Source organism: Antrostomus carolinensis, unplaced genomic scaffold (genome assembly GCF_000700745.2).
Source record: "Antrostomus carolinensis isolate BGI_N321 unplaced genomic scaffold, ASM70074v2 scaffold29748, whole genome shotgun sequence".
Taxonomy (NCBI): domain Eukaryota; kingdom Metazoa; phylum Chordata; class Aves; order Caprimulgiformes; family Caprimulgidae; genus Antrostomus; species Antrostomus carolinensis.
Genome location: NW_010332799.1, coordinates 2,191 through 14,155, shown reverse-complemented (window position 1 = coordinate 14,155; position 11,965 = coordinate 2,191). Strand labels below are relative to the sequence as shown.

Here is an 11,965-nt window from a genome sequence, read left to right as displayed (position 1 = left end):
GTTGAGGGGTTTCTCTCCATCTCCTCTGCCCGGGGTGTTCCCCTCGCAGGCGTCTTTCCTTCCCTCGGGTCCCCTTAGCCCAGGCAGCCCACCCGTGCCAGTGGGTGCTCCGTGTCCCGCTGCCATGAAAGTCCCTTTGGGAACGTGCTCCGGGAAGAATAGGAGCTATTGTTCTCCCAGAGGGTTTCAACCTCCCCTCCACTGTATCCAGCGCTTTGATTTCTCCTCCTGCGAGCGAGGAGTGTCCACTGCTCAGAAGAGCTTGACTCAAGCCGTTCTCTCAAGCAATTAGTTTTTAATTGCGGTGGGTAAATGAGGAGTCCAGGGTGGTTGGATGTCCCACAAGCCTTGGGCAGGGGGAATGGCAGCTCCTGGATTAGTGCAAAGTACGCTGGGCTGTGTGCCCTTCGTGCTGGGGTCAGGCAAGGTCTGATCCCCAGAGCTTTGGGCTTTCCCCATCCCTTGCTTGGCATGGCCTGTGAGGGCAGCTCCATTGGTGTCCCTCCCGGCCACGAGCAGTTCTGAAGGTGAAAAGAAGGTTTTAACCTTGAAACAAACGATGGGATTTCTGGGGTCATTTCTAAGTAGGTTTGGTGATCACTTTGTGATACAGCCAGCAGCCCCTTGGTGTTACAGGTGGAGAAATCAAAGAGCTGCACAAGATGAGAGCCTGGAAGAGACAGTGGGCTTGCCTTGCCCTTGCATTGGCTGGGCAGTGCAAAGTGCCCATATGTTCCTCCAGGCAGGGTTGAGACAGTGGAGGTGAAGTTTATGTAGGTCACTGGGAAGGGAATGATGTGATTAGAACCAGGAGGTGCTGTGAAATAAGAGCAGAAAAAGAGGTGCTGCGGGATAAGGTGTAAAATAGGAGCACTTGGCTAAAAAGGAGCCTTGGAAAGCTACTGTTGGAAGGCAAGCATGACATTCCCTGTGCCAACAACGTGTGTACGCGGGCCTCAAGTGTCCCCCACAGCTAAAGCAGTGTTGACCCTTGGGTTGGGGCACCTGTTGCTCCAGTTTCAGCTGCTGTAGAGCTGTGCTCCAGCATCACTTGGGCATAGCGTGGGTATAGCTGGTAGGAGCTGTAGGACTGAGTCTGAGAAGCCCCCCCCCACCAGGGCTGGGGGCTCCTTTTCCTCCCACACTGGGGACAGGCTCCTCTCTCTCCTCTAATTAGCCATCACTTCTGTCAGTTTTTTTTTCTCTGGGTGAGGTTTGGATGACAAAAATGAAACAAGCTACATAACTTGTTCCTGATGGAGGTGGGAGCTGCTTGTTCATGTCCTTTCTGCCCTGTGTGTTGGCTTAATGCTAGGAGAGGGTATTTGAGCAGCTGGAAATTCTTCTGCAGATACCGCGGGTAGTGGCAGCCCACGGATCCTGAGAAGCCGTTGTGCTGTGGTGGCTCTGGGCAGCAAACCCTGCGCTGCTGTGCTTTGCTTGCTCTGCCAGCTCTGCGTAGCAGCAGAGTTTGCTGCCAGCAGGATGCAGCGGAGTGGCTCACACCTTCCTTTGACACAGAGCTGATGTATAAACCTGGGCTGATACTGTGGCTGGAGCCAGGGAGGGGGTTTTCCAAGCCCTGAAGAGCCCCAGAGCTGCAAACCAGTAGAGTGCTCCTAATAAAACATATCATTAGGCCAAATTCCTATCAGGCTTAATCTCATTGTCTCATCCTAACACTTAGTTTCCTCCCAGCCCTGTTTTCCTGGCTGGTTTCTACCCCAGAGCTCTCACTGGCGTAAGGGTCTTTGGCAGGCAGCGTTCTGAGTGCACACGTGCTGCTGGACAGCCGAGTCCTAGTATTGAATTCTTTCTTCCAGCTGGAAACGCTCCTCTGGGATCTCCTCTTGGCCATTCCCCTTTTCCCAGGGAACGGCAATCACATTGGTCAGCCTCGTGCATCAAGGTGGCAAATCTAATCCAGCAGAGATTAGTTTCAACCTAGTTTTACCCTCTAATGCGCTGGGCTGAGAGGAAGGAAAATTCAGCCTACTAGAGAGCAGGTGTCGGCTTCTCTCATCCAGGGCAGGCACGAGCATCCCTCAGCCCCTTCCCAGCCCCAGTAGGCAGGGCAGTGGGCATTGAGCTTTTGAACAGCCCAGTAAGAGCTTGGCCTGACAGCTGGACCCACCTTTTTGGGGAGTGAGGAAGGATCTGGCTTTGCTCAGGTTGCCTTGCAGGTAGCTGGGACTTGTGTGGCTGAATTTATTGCCTTAAAGTCTCCCAGAAAGGCTGTTCAGGGCAGGAGTGGGGGAGAGGCTGGGGCTTATTAAGCAGTTCTTATTAATAGAACAAACCACTTAAAATGGGAACTTTAGCAAAAGGCTCTAGGAGGAACTTCAGCCACTTGGGCTGAGTCTGAGTCACTGGCCCTGGGGACTGAATTCCTGTGTGCTATTGTGAGTGTTTGCCTTATCGCAGTCACAGCCTGGCTTGTATACAATGTGGAGGGTGGAATGTCTTTGAAATGTGCTCCCCTCTTGCTTCCTTGGGTCTGGAACAGAGCTGTGATGCTGGTGGGCTGTCCAGTTCCCATCCAGTTGACATGTAAGGGGACTGGGTTCTAGGTATGTGCTCAATGTCACCCATCCTGCTCTAGTACCATGCTACCAGGGAATGTTGGACCCCTGGGCACATGTCCCTCAGCCATCCTCTATGGATGTAGTATTCCCTTCAGTCTTCACCATTTCTGTGAGGCTTCTTGCTCCTGGAGAAACACTGCACTCTGCTCTCACATCCCCTGTCCTGCTGGGAGGTGCAAGCTGTCTACTGCTCCTGTACAACAGGAATGAATCTGTGACCTGATGGCCAGGAGGTGCTTTGGCCCTGTTTTGGTTCTCAGTGATGTTTGGCAAGTTCCTCCTACAGAGGCTGTTTGGTGGCAGTGGCAGTAGGTAATGTGACTACTCTCTGACTTCTGCTGCTGGCTGAGCCCAGGTCTCAAAGCTCAATTGGGCCCTTTGTGTTGGGCCGGCAAATGATACCCCTGGGTAGAAATAACTGAGATAAATCAAATTGAATTGGCAAAGGAGGGCAAAAAAAGGAACTGGGAACATTGCTTTTCACCACAGCTCTCAATTTGAGTTGGTGTCCATGGTGATAAGGGAAGTCTGTGTCATACTGGTTTAGTGGGCATGGTCTCTGGTGTCCCATCTGGAGTTTGTGAGATGGGAGGAGGCGTTGACAGTCACTTCTGTCCTAGTGGGTTTCCTACGAAACCTTAGTTCAGCTGCACAGAAAGGACTTCCCAAAGCGGTGGTTAACTAACCAGCAGTGAAGGTTTGAGGCACTGGGACTCCCTGGACAGGTCCAGGCTCCTCTGTCCGAGACAGTAAAGAGGAAGCGACTCCCAGCATATGGGCTGGAGGGGTCTGGAGCATGTGCTGCAGGCATGATCAAGTATGGAAGGCTTGGGGCTGGCTGTGGCAGCAGGAACCAGGCATCAATCAGCTTGGGGCTGCAGCACTTCCAGAGCTGGCCCAGCAGCCAGACTGGCACAGCTTGTCACACCTGGGGACAGCTGGTTTTAATCTTCTGGAAGAAATGAGAACATGTTCTGGAGGCTGGAGGGTGTTTGGGTTACTGGTGGCTGTGTGGACCTCCTGCAGTCCTGATGCACTAGTGTCTGCAGATGGAGCTGCTTTTTGGGGGTGAGTGTATCTCATGAATCACAAATGATGCTGCCCCAGTACTACCAGTGCCAGAGATCCTAGTCTCTTGGGGACTCACTCCTGCCTTCCTTGTCAGCATGGATAACAGTGGTGAGGAACACATGCCCAGAGTAGGGAATGGCCTCAGTGCTTTACCCACTCTAACCCCTGGAGGGGTTTTATCCTGGACAGGCAGTGCATAAACTGTGCAGATGTTAATGATTTCTGCTCTGAAGAATGTGGTGTTGTTGCTGAACACAGACCGGGTCATTAAGCTGTGCTGGGCTTGCTGGAGCTGGGCAGTGTAGGAGGGTAGAGACAGGAGCAAGACCCTCCCGCTCATGGCTGTGGGGGTGTTGCTGGCAGGATGTAGCAGTTGAGCTGGCTGGGCAAGTTGTGGTCTGTTCTCTTGGGTGCCTGCAGGTTTTTGAGGTGGGGCTAGGGACAAGTGACCAGAACTGACCCAGGATTTCTTCCTGAGGCAGAGTAGAGAGAAAACTGAATGGGCAGTTTGAGAGAGTGAGAGCCTGTTCCTTCCCCCCAAATATTTGTCCTTTCTTGGTGCATGATGTTCTGCAAGCTTTGCCTGTTCTATTTGCTAGCCCTCAGAATTATCCAAGAGTTTGAAATCTCAGTGTTTTTTGAAAGGAACAGGAGTCCTTGCTGAGAATAGGTATCTCATCCATATGCTGTGTGTGCTTAAGCAGAGATGTGGGGAGCTGAAACCTTGGGTGAGCAAGGAGAGGGGGTTCCATGCAGTTATTCCAAAGGCACATGGGGTCCAGTCCTCCCTCAAGCTCTTGGTGGGATATCTGAGACACCAGAGGCATTCCCCTTGCACTGGAATGTTAATGACAAGGTGTGGAGGGGATTCAACCCATTTTCAAGCCTCCTGGCACTGTTGCTCAGATGTGGCTCTCTGGGAATCGTGTAGGCCTTCTGGGTAATGCTGCATTTGTACCTGCCCTCTAGGGTGTTTTCCTTTGTGTCTTTAACCTTGGGGATATCCTTTTTTTCCTATTTTAGGAATTTCTTTGTGACCCAAAGTTCAGTGATGAAGAAGATCTGGAGGAGAAGTTGGCAGTGTTCAAAGGTGAGAACTGGAGGGTTTCCCTGTCCTGTTTGCTCTGAACAGATTATTTTCCTCAGCACTTGGATCCTACCAGGCTGAGATTCTCTGCCAAATACAAGTGACTGAGCTGGGATGGATGCCTCCCTCTTCCTTGTGAGACTCGGTGAAATTCCCCAGAGAGGTGGTTTTCCCACGTGAGCCTTTGTGCTTCTCCCACTTGCTCTCGCAGGGCTGGGACATGTCACCCTGCAGACATCTCTGCCTGGCAGCTGCTATTACAGCAAAACCTGCTGCGTGGGCAAAGCCCCGGGGAGCAGCGAAGGAGGATGGTTTCTGTCTAGATACCTAGACAAGCTAGGTGGTGTAATGGATGATGCAGTAGCTGGACTCTTTTTCTTCAGTGAGTAGGAGGACCTCTTCCCACAGAGCAGAGGTTTCAGCTGCTTCCTGAAGGAGTTGGGACCTTTCTCTCCCCACAAGTTTCTGCAGTCTGATCTGGTCCTCCCCAAGCCCCTTGGTACCAGAAGTGACAGCAGTAAGATGTCTCTAATCCTGGCCAAAGCCTAATGCCAGAGGGTCAGCAGATCTGGGGCTTATATTCAGGCTGTTTGCTGGGATGGGGGATAGCGAAAAAGCTCAGGAGCTTGTCCCCAAAGTGGTTACAGGACAAGATTTGGCAGGGCTGTTCTGGGTATATCCACTTTCTTTCTAAGCAGTGGCTGAAGGCAGTTGAGAAAACATGCCTTCTGCGTCACACTGCCCTCAAGGTTTGTCCTCAACCTGGCTCTGACCAAATACATCCTGACCTTGCTTCCATTTCAGGTGTTGACTGCTATTTCCCTTTGAATTTTGGCTTTGCAATCCAGCACGGAAGAATCTAGCTGGGGTTTTGTGGTCCCTTACCCTGCTGGGGACAGAGGAGCCTCCTGTGCTCCCTGTCCTTTTTTCTGTCGCCTTTTGTATGGCTTTGGCTTTTGGCTGCAGCTCCGCATTATTTTTCCCCATCACAATTGAGGCTCTTCAAACATTGCAACTGTAGGTCACAGGCGCAGAATTCCCTGTAACGAGAGCCCTTGGCATCTCCTCCTGCTGCCTCATGAGTTTGCCTCCGTGGCCTGTCCCACTCTTCAATACCTCCCCCGGCTCCTCCAACAATCAATTCATTGTGTGATGATGGGGGAAGTGTTTCTTCTCTGCCATCCTTCTCGCTGCCCTCCCCAGCCGAGCCTGGGGAGCCCCGGTGCAGTGTTTGTGTAAATACATTTGTGAGGGGAGGGACAACTCATGGTTTTGCCCCACCAAATCCCCGCAGCTGGGATGGGAGGGAAAAATAAAAGTCCTAGCCAAGGCTCAGAGCACGATGATGTAAAGCTGCTTCTGTTCTCTGTGCGTTTGGCTTAGTGTCAGCTGAGAAGAAAAGAAAACGTGTTGGGCACAAACACAGCAAAGCAGAGTTTGTGTCCCCAAATGCATACTGGGGTGCCTGACCCCTGCCCAGCGAGGTGGCAGTTCATTTGCACAAGGTCATTACAGTGGGGCAGAGTGTGGGGAGAGCCAGTTCTACATCAGGCATCGCTTTAGCCCCTCACCAGATGTGTGGCAGCCCCAATTTCACCTATAGAATCATAGACTGGTCTGGGTTGGAAGGGACCTTAAAGATCATCTAGTTTCAACCCTCCTGCCATGAGCAGGGACACCTTCCACTAGACCAGGTTGCTCGAAGCCTCATCCAACCTGGCCTTGAACACTTCCAGGGAGGAGCAGCCACAGCTTCTCTGGGCAACCTGTTCCAGTGTCTGACCACCCTCACAGGAAAGAATTTTTTCTGAATATCTAATCTAAATCTCTCCTCTTCCAGTTTAAAACCATTACCCCTCATCCCATCACTATGTGCCCTGATCAAATGTTCCTCCCCAGCCTTCTTGTAGCCCCTTCAGGTACTAGAAGGCCGCTAGAAGGTCTCCCTGGAGCCTTTTCTTCTCTGGGCTGAACAGCCCCAACTCTCTCAGCCTGTCTTCATAGGATAGGCTGATCTAGGTTCTATGTTGCTTAATGCTTGAAGGGAGAGATTTATTCCTGCCTGAAGCATGAACAACTTTGGTTTGTATGTGGTACTCCGGTAGGTCTGACCTGGTCAGCTCATGACAGTAGTGATCCCCCAGCTGAGACCATGGTGAAGACCTGCCAAGCCATTCCTCTGCCTCCTGCCTGTAGCTGCCATCAATCCAGTTAACCCCATGCTGTCCTTCAAGTCCTGGGAAAGCTCCAATGTGTGAAATATACCCTCTTTGGCTCCTTAAATTAGCCTGTCAGTTCTCTGTTCACGCTCATCTGCTTGCTGGTGTCCCTGGAGTGGAGGCAAAAGGACCTTTTCCCTTGGAGGAAAGGAGCAGCCTGGGACCTCTCACTTAATGTGAGTCCTCCAAGGCTGTTTTGGGGAGTGAGTGCTAACTGCAGGGCAAGTGGAGATTTCTCCAGCTCAGTGTGGATGGCTGGTGACAGCAGGCATCTTGCTCTTCTCATTTAGCAGAACTGAGATGATGGGGGGACCCCTGCGGTGCCAGGAGCTGTACGGTCTGTAAGACCAACAAATCCTTGCCTGAAGAGCTTAATATCTAAATGTGGAACAGCTAAAAAGCCAGGGCAGGGTACAAAGCACACAGGTGTGCCACTCCAAAGGTCAGAAGCAGCACAGGACTGAAATCCTGATTTTCTGACTCAAATCAGTGCTCTGTTACAGCGTGCAAGCTTTTGTCCTGCAAAGTTAACCAGACCTTCTTGAGCAGGCACTGCCTTTCTCTGAGGATGCTGGAGTTGCCCGATTCAGCAATGTTTGACAGCAAGCTGGAAGGGCAAACAGCCTGCTCCAGTGTGACTGCTCCTAGGCATGTTCTTGGCTTTATCCTGTTGGTGTGGTCCTTGAACATCTCTGCTGGCAGGTGCTGCTCTGGGAGTGCAGAGCAGCGTTGGGAGGGCTGTAGAGCCTCTCCCTTGATATTGCAGGCAACCACGTCATTTAATCCGCCTCCTAATCCGATCAGGCTTCATCTTGGGAGTGCTCAGGGTTTTGTTTTCCTTGCTACTCCTTCTGGGAGGCTATTCCAGAGCTTTGTTTTTCTGGCTGGAAACCTTTTAACACTGTTCATGGCTAGCTGATGCCTTGTTCTCATGCCAGTGTTTTCCTTCAGCTTAAATGAAAAGCAGCCACAATTAAAGAGCACTTAACTCTAGAGCCCTGGAATTGAGCTAAGGGTCCAAGAGCCAGGTCTTGAGATGCTTTCCCTCTCTGAACTGTTTGCATGCAGCAGTATATCAATCTTATCCCCAAATCCTTTATTTCATTGCTTTAAGCAGGCACTGCTCCAAAGCACTGCATACCCCCTGCTCGAGTATCCTGCTAACTCGCTTCTGTGTCTCTTCCAGAGAAGTACATGGAGTTTGACCTGAACAACCAAGGCGAGATTGGTGAGTGACTCGGGGATGCTGGTGCTGGGCTGGAAGAGCAACAGCCTGCTGAGGTGGTATCTGCTGCTGTATCTGCTGCTTCCCTCTGCACTTGGGTTGCTGAGGAGGAAAACCTGTGGGTTGCTGCTGTGTCCAGCCTTGCTTGGATCTTGATTGCCAGCCAGGGGCTTCCTTGGCTCTCCAGCCCCTGCTTCTCAGTTTCCTCAGTCTCTCCTCACCTGCTTCAAGCTCTTCTCAGTCCTGTTCTTCTCCTGAGGCTCTGCTTAGCTCCTCCACTTCTTCTGGCTCTCAATGCTTTTTTTTTTTTTTCCTTCTACCTTTTTCTCTACTGAGGCCACCTTCTCAATCCTCAGCATTTCCAGAGCTGGGAAGCTGCAGGTCTTGGACAATCCTGGTCTTTGCCTGGCTTGAGGCAGAAGCTGTATAAAAATATGAGCACTTATAGTGCAGAGACGCTCTTTGCTTTTCTGGGAGGGAAGCAGAAGACATGGGTGTGAGTCTGGCTCAGCTCAGCAGCCCTGGTTTGGGCACAGAAAACACCAATTATGTAAAGGTCCAGCCTGGAGCTGACACTGAAGTGTAATAGCTCACATGCTGCTGCCCCGCTCCCCTCCTCCACCATTCCTGGAGCTGAAGTAAAGCCTGTGGAGCTGCAGGAGGCCTGACTCAGGGCTGTGCTGCCTTTTCCAGGAGGGAAGGGGCCGTGGGTCTCAGCAGGCAGCAAGGGCAATGGAAGGAAATGGCCTGTGGTGATGGGCAGGGGCACCCACTCCCCACTGCCTGTTTGTCTCCGGCTTTAACCCTGGTGTTGCTTCCCTCCTCCCCATCTTTGTGATTCTTGGCACCACGCTATGAGCTGGAGAACAGTGTCCCCACGTGTCTTTGGAGCTCTTGGAGAGTTTTCCCTCTTCTGTGTGTGTGGTGCTTTTATCTTGAGCTGCACAAATAGGAAATAATGCTCCGTACTGGGCAGTACAGCAGTAAGCAGTACTGGAAAGCGTGGCTTTCAGCCACAGCTTAATGCTGTCAGCCCCAGAGGTGAGGTGGTCTGAGGTGGGAACTCATGCCTATGGCCCTAGAGTTGATCTGTGCTTAGCGTGGTCACCTCTCAACAGCACCAATTGCCTTGCTCTTGCAGATTTGATGTCTGTCAAAAGGATGATGGAGAAGTTGGGGGCTCCAAAGACCCATCTAGAACTGAAGAAGATGATCTCTGAGGTCACTGGAGGAGTTAGTGAGACCATCTCGTACCAGGACTTTGTCAACGTGATGCTTGGGAAACGTTCTGCTGTGCTTAAACTGTGAGTGTCCCTGGGAGGGAGCTTGGGAGATGCGGGATCTGAGCTGGCATGTTGGAGAGCTGGGAAGTAGAAGTTGTTCTGCCTGGTGGAGCTGTGTGTGTCTGGTGCTCATGGAGGGGCCATGAGGACCCTTGTGAAGGGAGTTTGCAGAAAGACACGAGAAGGTGTAAAAGCCCATGTCTGGGCTGAGCAGTGGCGAGCACTCAGCGGAGCTGTCTGCTGTGTGTTCACACAGGCTTCCTCCCCACTGCTCCGTGCAGAGCCATTCTCCCCCTTTCCTGGGGGTGTGCTGTGCAGGCACTCAGTGCTGCCGTTCTTCCGTCTCTCCCCCGTGGCTTCTGCTGGCTTTGGGGACACAGCTTCCCCTGTGAATGGTGGCAAGACTTGAGCGGTGAATGACGGTCCTGCCAACACCAGCAGTGTTGGCTCCTGTTTCCTGTTACTGCCTGTCTCCTTGCCTGATTTTGGGAGACAGGCAGTAGATGGAGAGAGAGAGAGGACACATGCTTGAAACAGCTGGCTTGTGCTGGGAGAGGTTTTCTGCGGTCCGGCCTGCCAGCCCCAGCCTCCCACGGCCCCCTCTGCCCTCTCGACAAGGCTTTGAAAGTCCTGCTGTAACAAATGGCTTCCAAACACTTGTTTGGCTCCATCTCCATCCCACTGAAGCTGACTTTTTCTTTCACAGTCACAGAGGCTGGCCCTCCTTTTGTGTGTGTAACCACCATGAATGGGAGCTGCTCCTCTCCATCCCCCTTGCCCCTTTCTGAAGGCAGCTTTAGAAATGCAGCCAGCTTTCAAGGCAGGTGGGGAGGAAGGATCTTGCACTCACCCCTCATGTGGTCCCTCTAAGCTGGTACATGTTTGCTGGGGATGAGTCTCTCCCCACTGTGTCTGTGCGTTGGGATGCTCTTCTTCCAAGCACACACAGACTCCTGACACTCCCATTCCACCTCTCTTTCTCCACAGAAGCAGGCTGAGCCTGCAGGCTGTCCCATATCTTCCATCCTTCCTCCCAACTGCAGCAGCTTTCACAGATGGGTCCCTTCTCTTGCTAACAGACGCCCCATTGTCTGCTGCACTCTTTAGAGCAGGAGCAGAAATGTAAAACTCATCCCAAGAGCAGTGCAAGTCCTTTGATCCAGCGTGGCAGCTGGCATTCCCAGCGTAGCTGCAGTCCTCAGGGAGGAAGACAGTGCGGGTGGTTGCAAAATTCTTGGGATTCTTCTGGCCAGTGCCTTGCTCCTTGTCTCTGCGCTCTTTCCTGGCTGTGGTTGCTGTTGGTTGGTGTTGGCTTTTGAATGTTCTGCTGTGTGGTTACGTACAAGGTGGGTCAGGGATGGTATTTGCTTTTATGCATCAGGAGAACTTGGTGTGCAGTGTGTACCCAGGGGATTTTGGAATTGGCTGTCAAAATAAAATGTGCTAATCCTCTGGGCGCTGAGAGGAAAACCAGCAGAGGCTTTGGGAACCCACTCCTGGAAGCTGCTGGAAAAGCAAAGCAGCCTGCCAGGCTGGCAGCACTGCCCTCGGTTGACTTTCTCCCCCCTGTTAACTATCGAATGTCCTTTGCATAGAAGGCAGATGCTATTTTTCAGCAGACAAGATAATCCCACCTCCAGTGATGGGTAAAGAATGCACCCACTTTTTTCATTGGTATTATCTGTTGTGTTTTGCAGGGTGATGATGTTTGAAGGAAAAGCCAATGAAAGCAACCCCAAACCTTCTGGTCCGCCTCCAGAGAGAGACATAGCCAGCCTCCCTTGAAGAGGACAGGCTGAAAAGTTGGCACTGTTTGCTTTGCTGGCCTGTAACACAGGTTACCTGTGCTTTGTTACTCTCTACTGTGGACAGTTGTAGTTTTCAACTAACCTGCCTTAGAGGAACAGCAAGGGAAGCTGGAGATGCCAGCTCATGTCTTTCTGCCGCATCCCTTAGCCAACTTCATTTGTTAGACAGAAGCTGTAGCACCAAGTGTAATGTGAGACCAAAAAAGTAATCCTGTGATTTTACTCTTTCCTCTGCACTTCCTGCATTTCTCAGATGAGGAGCTACTTTCCTCCCAGTGTATGGATTCGGAGCTGTGCTTCTCACCACAGGTTCTGAGAGGGCCTTCCTGACAGACATCGAGCCCTTCTCTGGCAAAGCCCCTGACAGCAGCTTCATGGGTGCAAAGAAATAAGTGCCTTCTCTGCTCCATCCCATGCTTCCTGACTTTGGACTTGGCTCTTCCTTCCCCTCCTGACCTCACCAAAACACAAGTTGGGCTCCCACCTCTGTAGCCTAGTTGTGTGCCACGCGAAGGCTCATGGACACCAGAGGTTTGCCTGCAGGTCTTTAAGCTTGGCAGTAGGCATGGCTGACTGCAGGGACACCTTCTGCCCCTTAGGGACTCCCTTCCTGATAAATCTCTACTTGCATCAGATCAGGAGCATAACCTCTGGGCGAGTGGTTGTCCTGTCCATCGAGTGCAGAAA

The 11,965-nt window shown here is 51.9% G+C and overlaps 1 protein-coding gene across 1 annotated transcript; it reads left to right on the top strand.

Moving 5' to 3' along the window:
* Positions 1-4,625: 4,625 nt before the first annotated feature.
* Positions 4,626-11,483, top strand: LOC104519760 (allograft inflammatory factor 1-like; the record flags this gene model as incomplete). The annotated part of the gene is given in 4 exon segments (XM_010173642.1): positions 4,626-4,746; positions 8,149-8,190; positions 9,329-9,491; positions 11,168-11,483. Coding segments are annotated over 4 exon segments (414 nt in total), but the record flags the coding sequence as incomplete, so codon positions are not given.
* Positions 11,484-11,965: the final 482 nt, after the last annotated feature.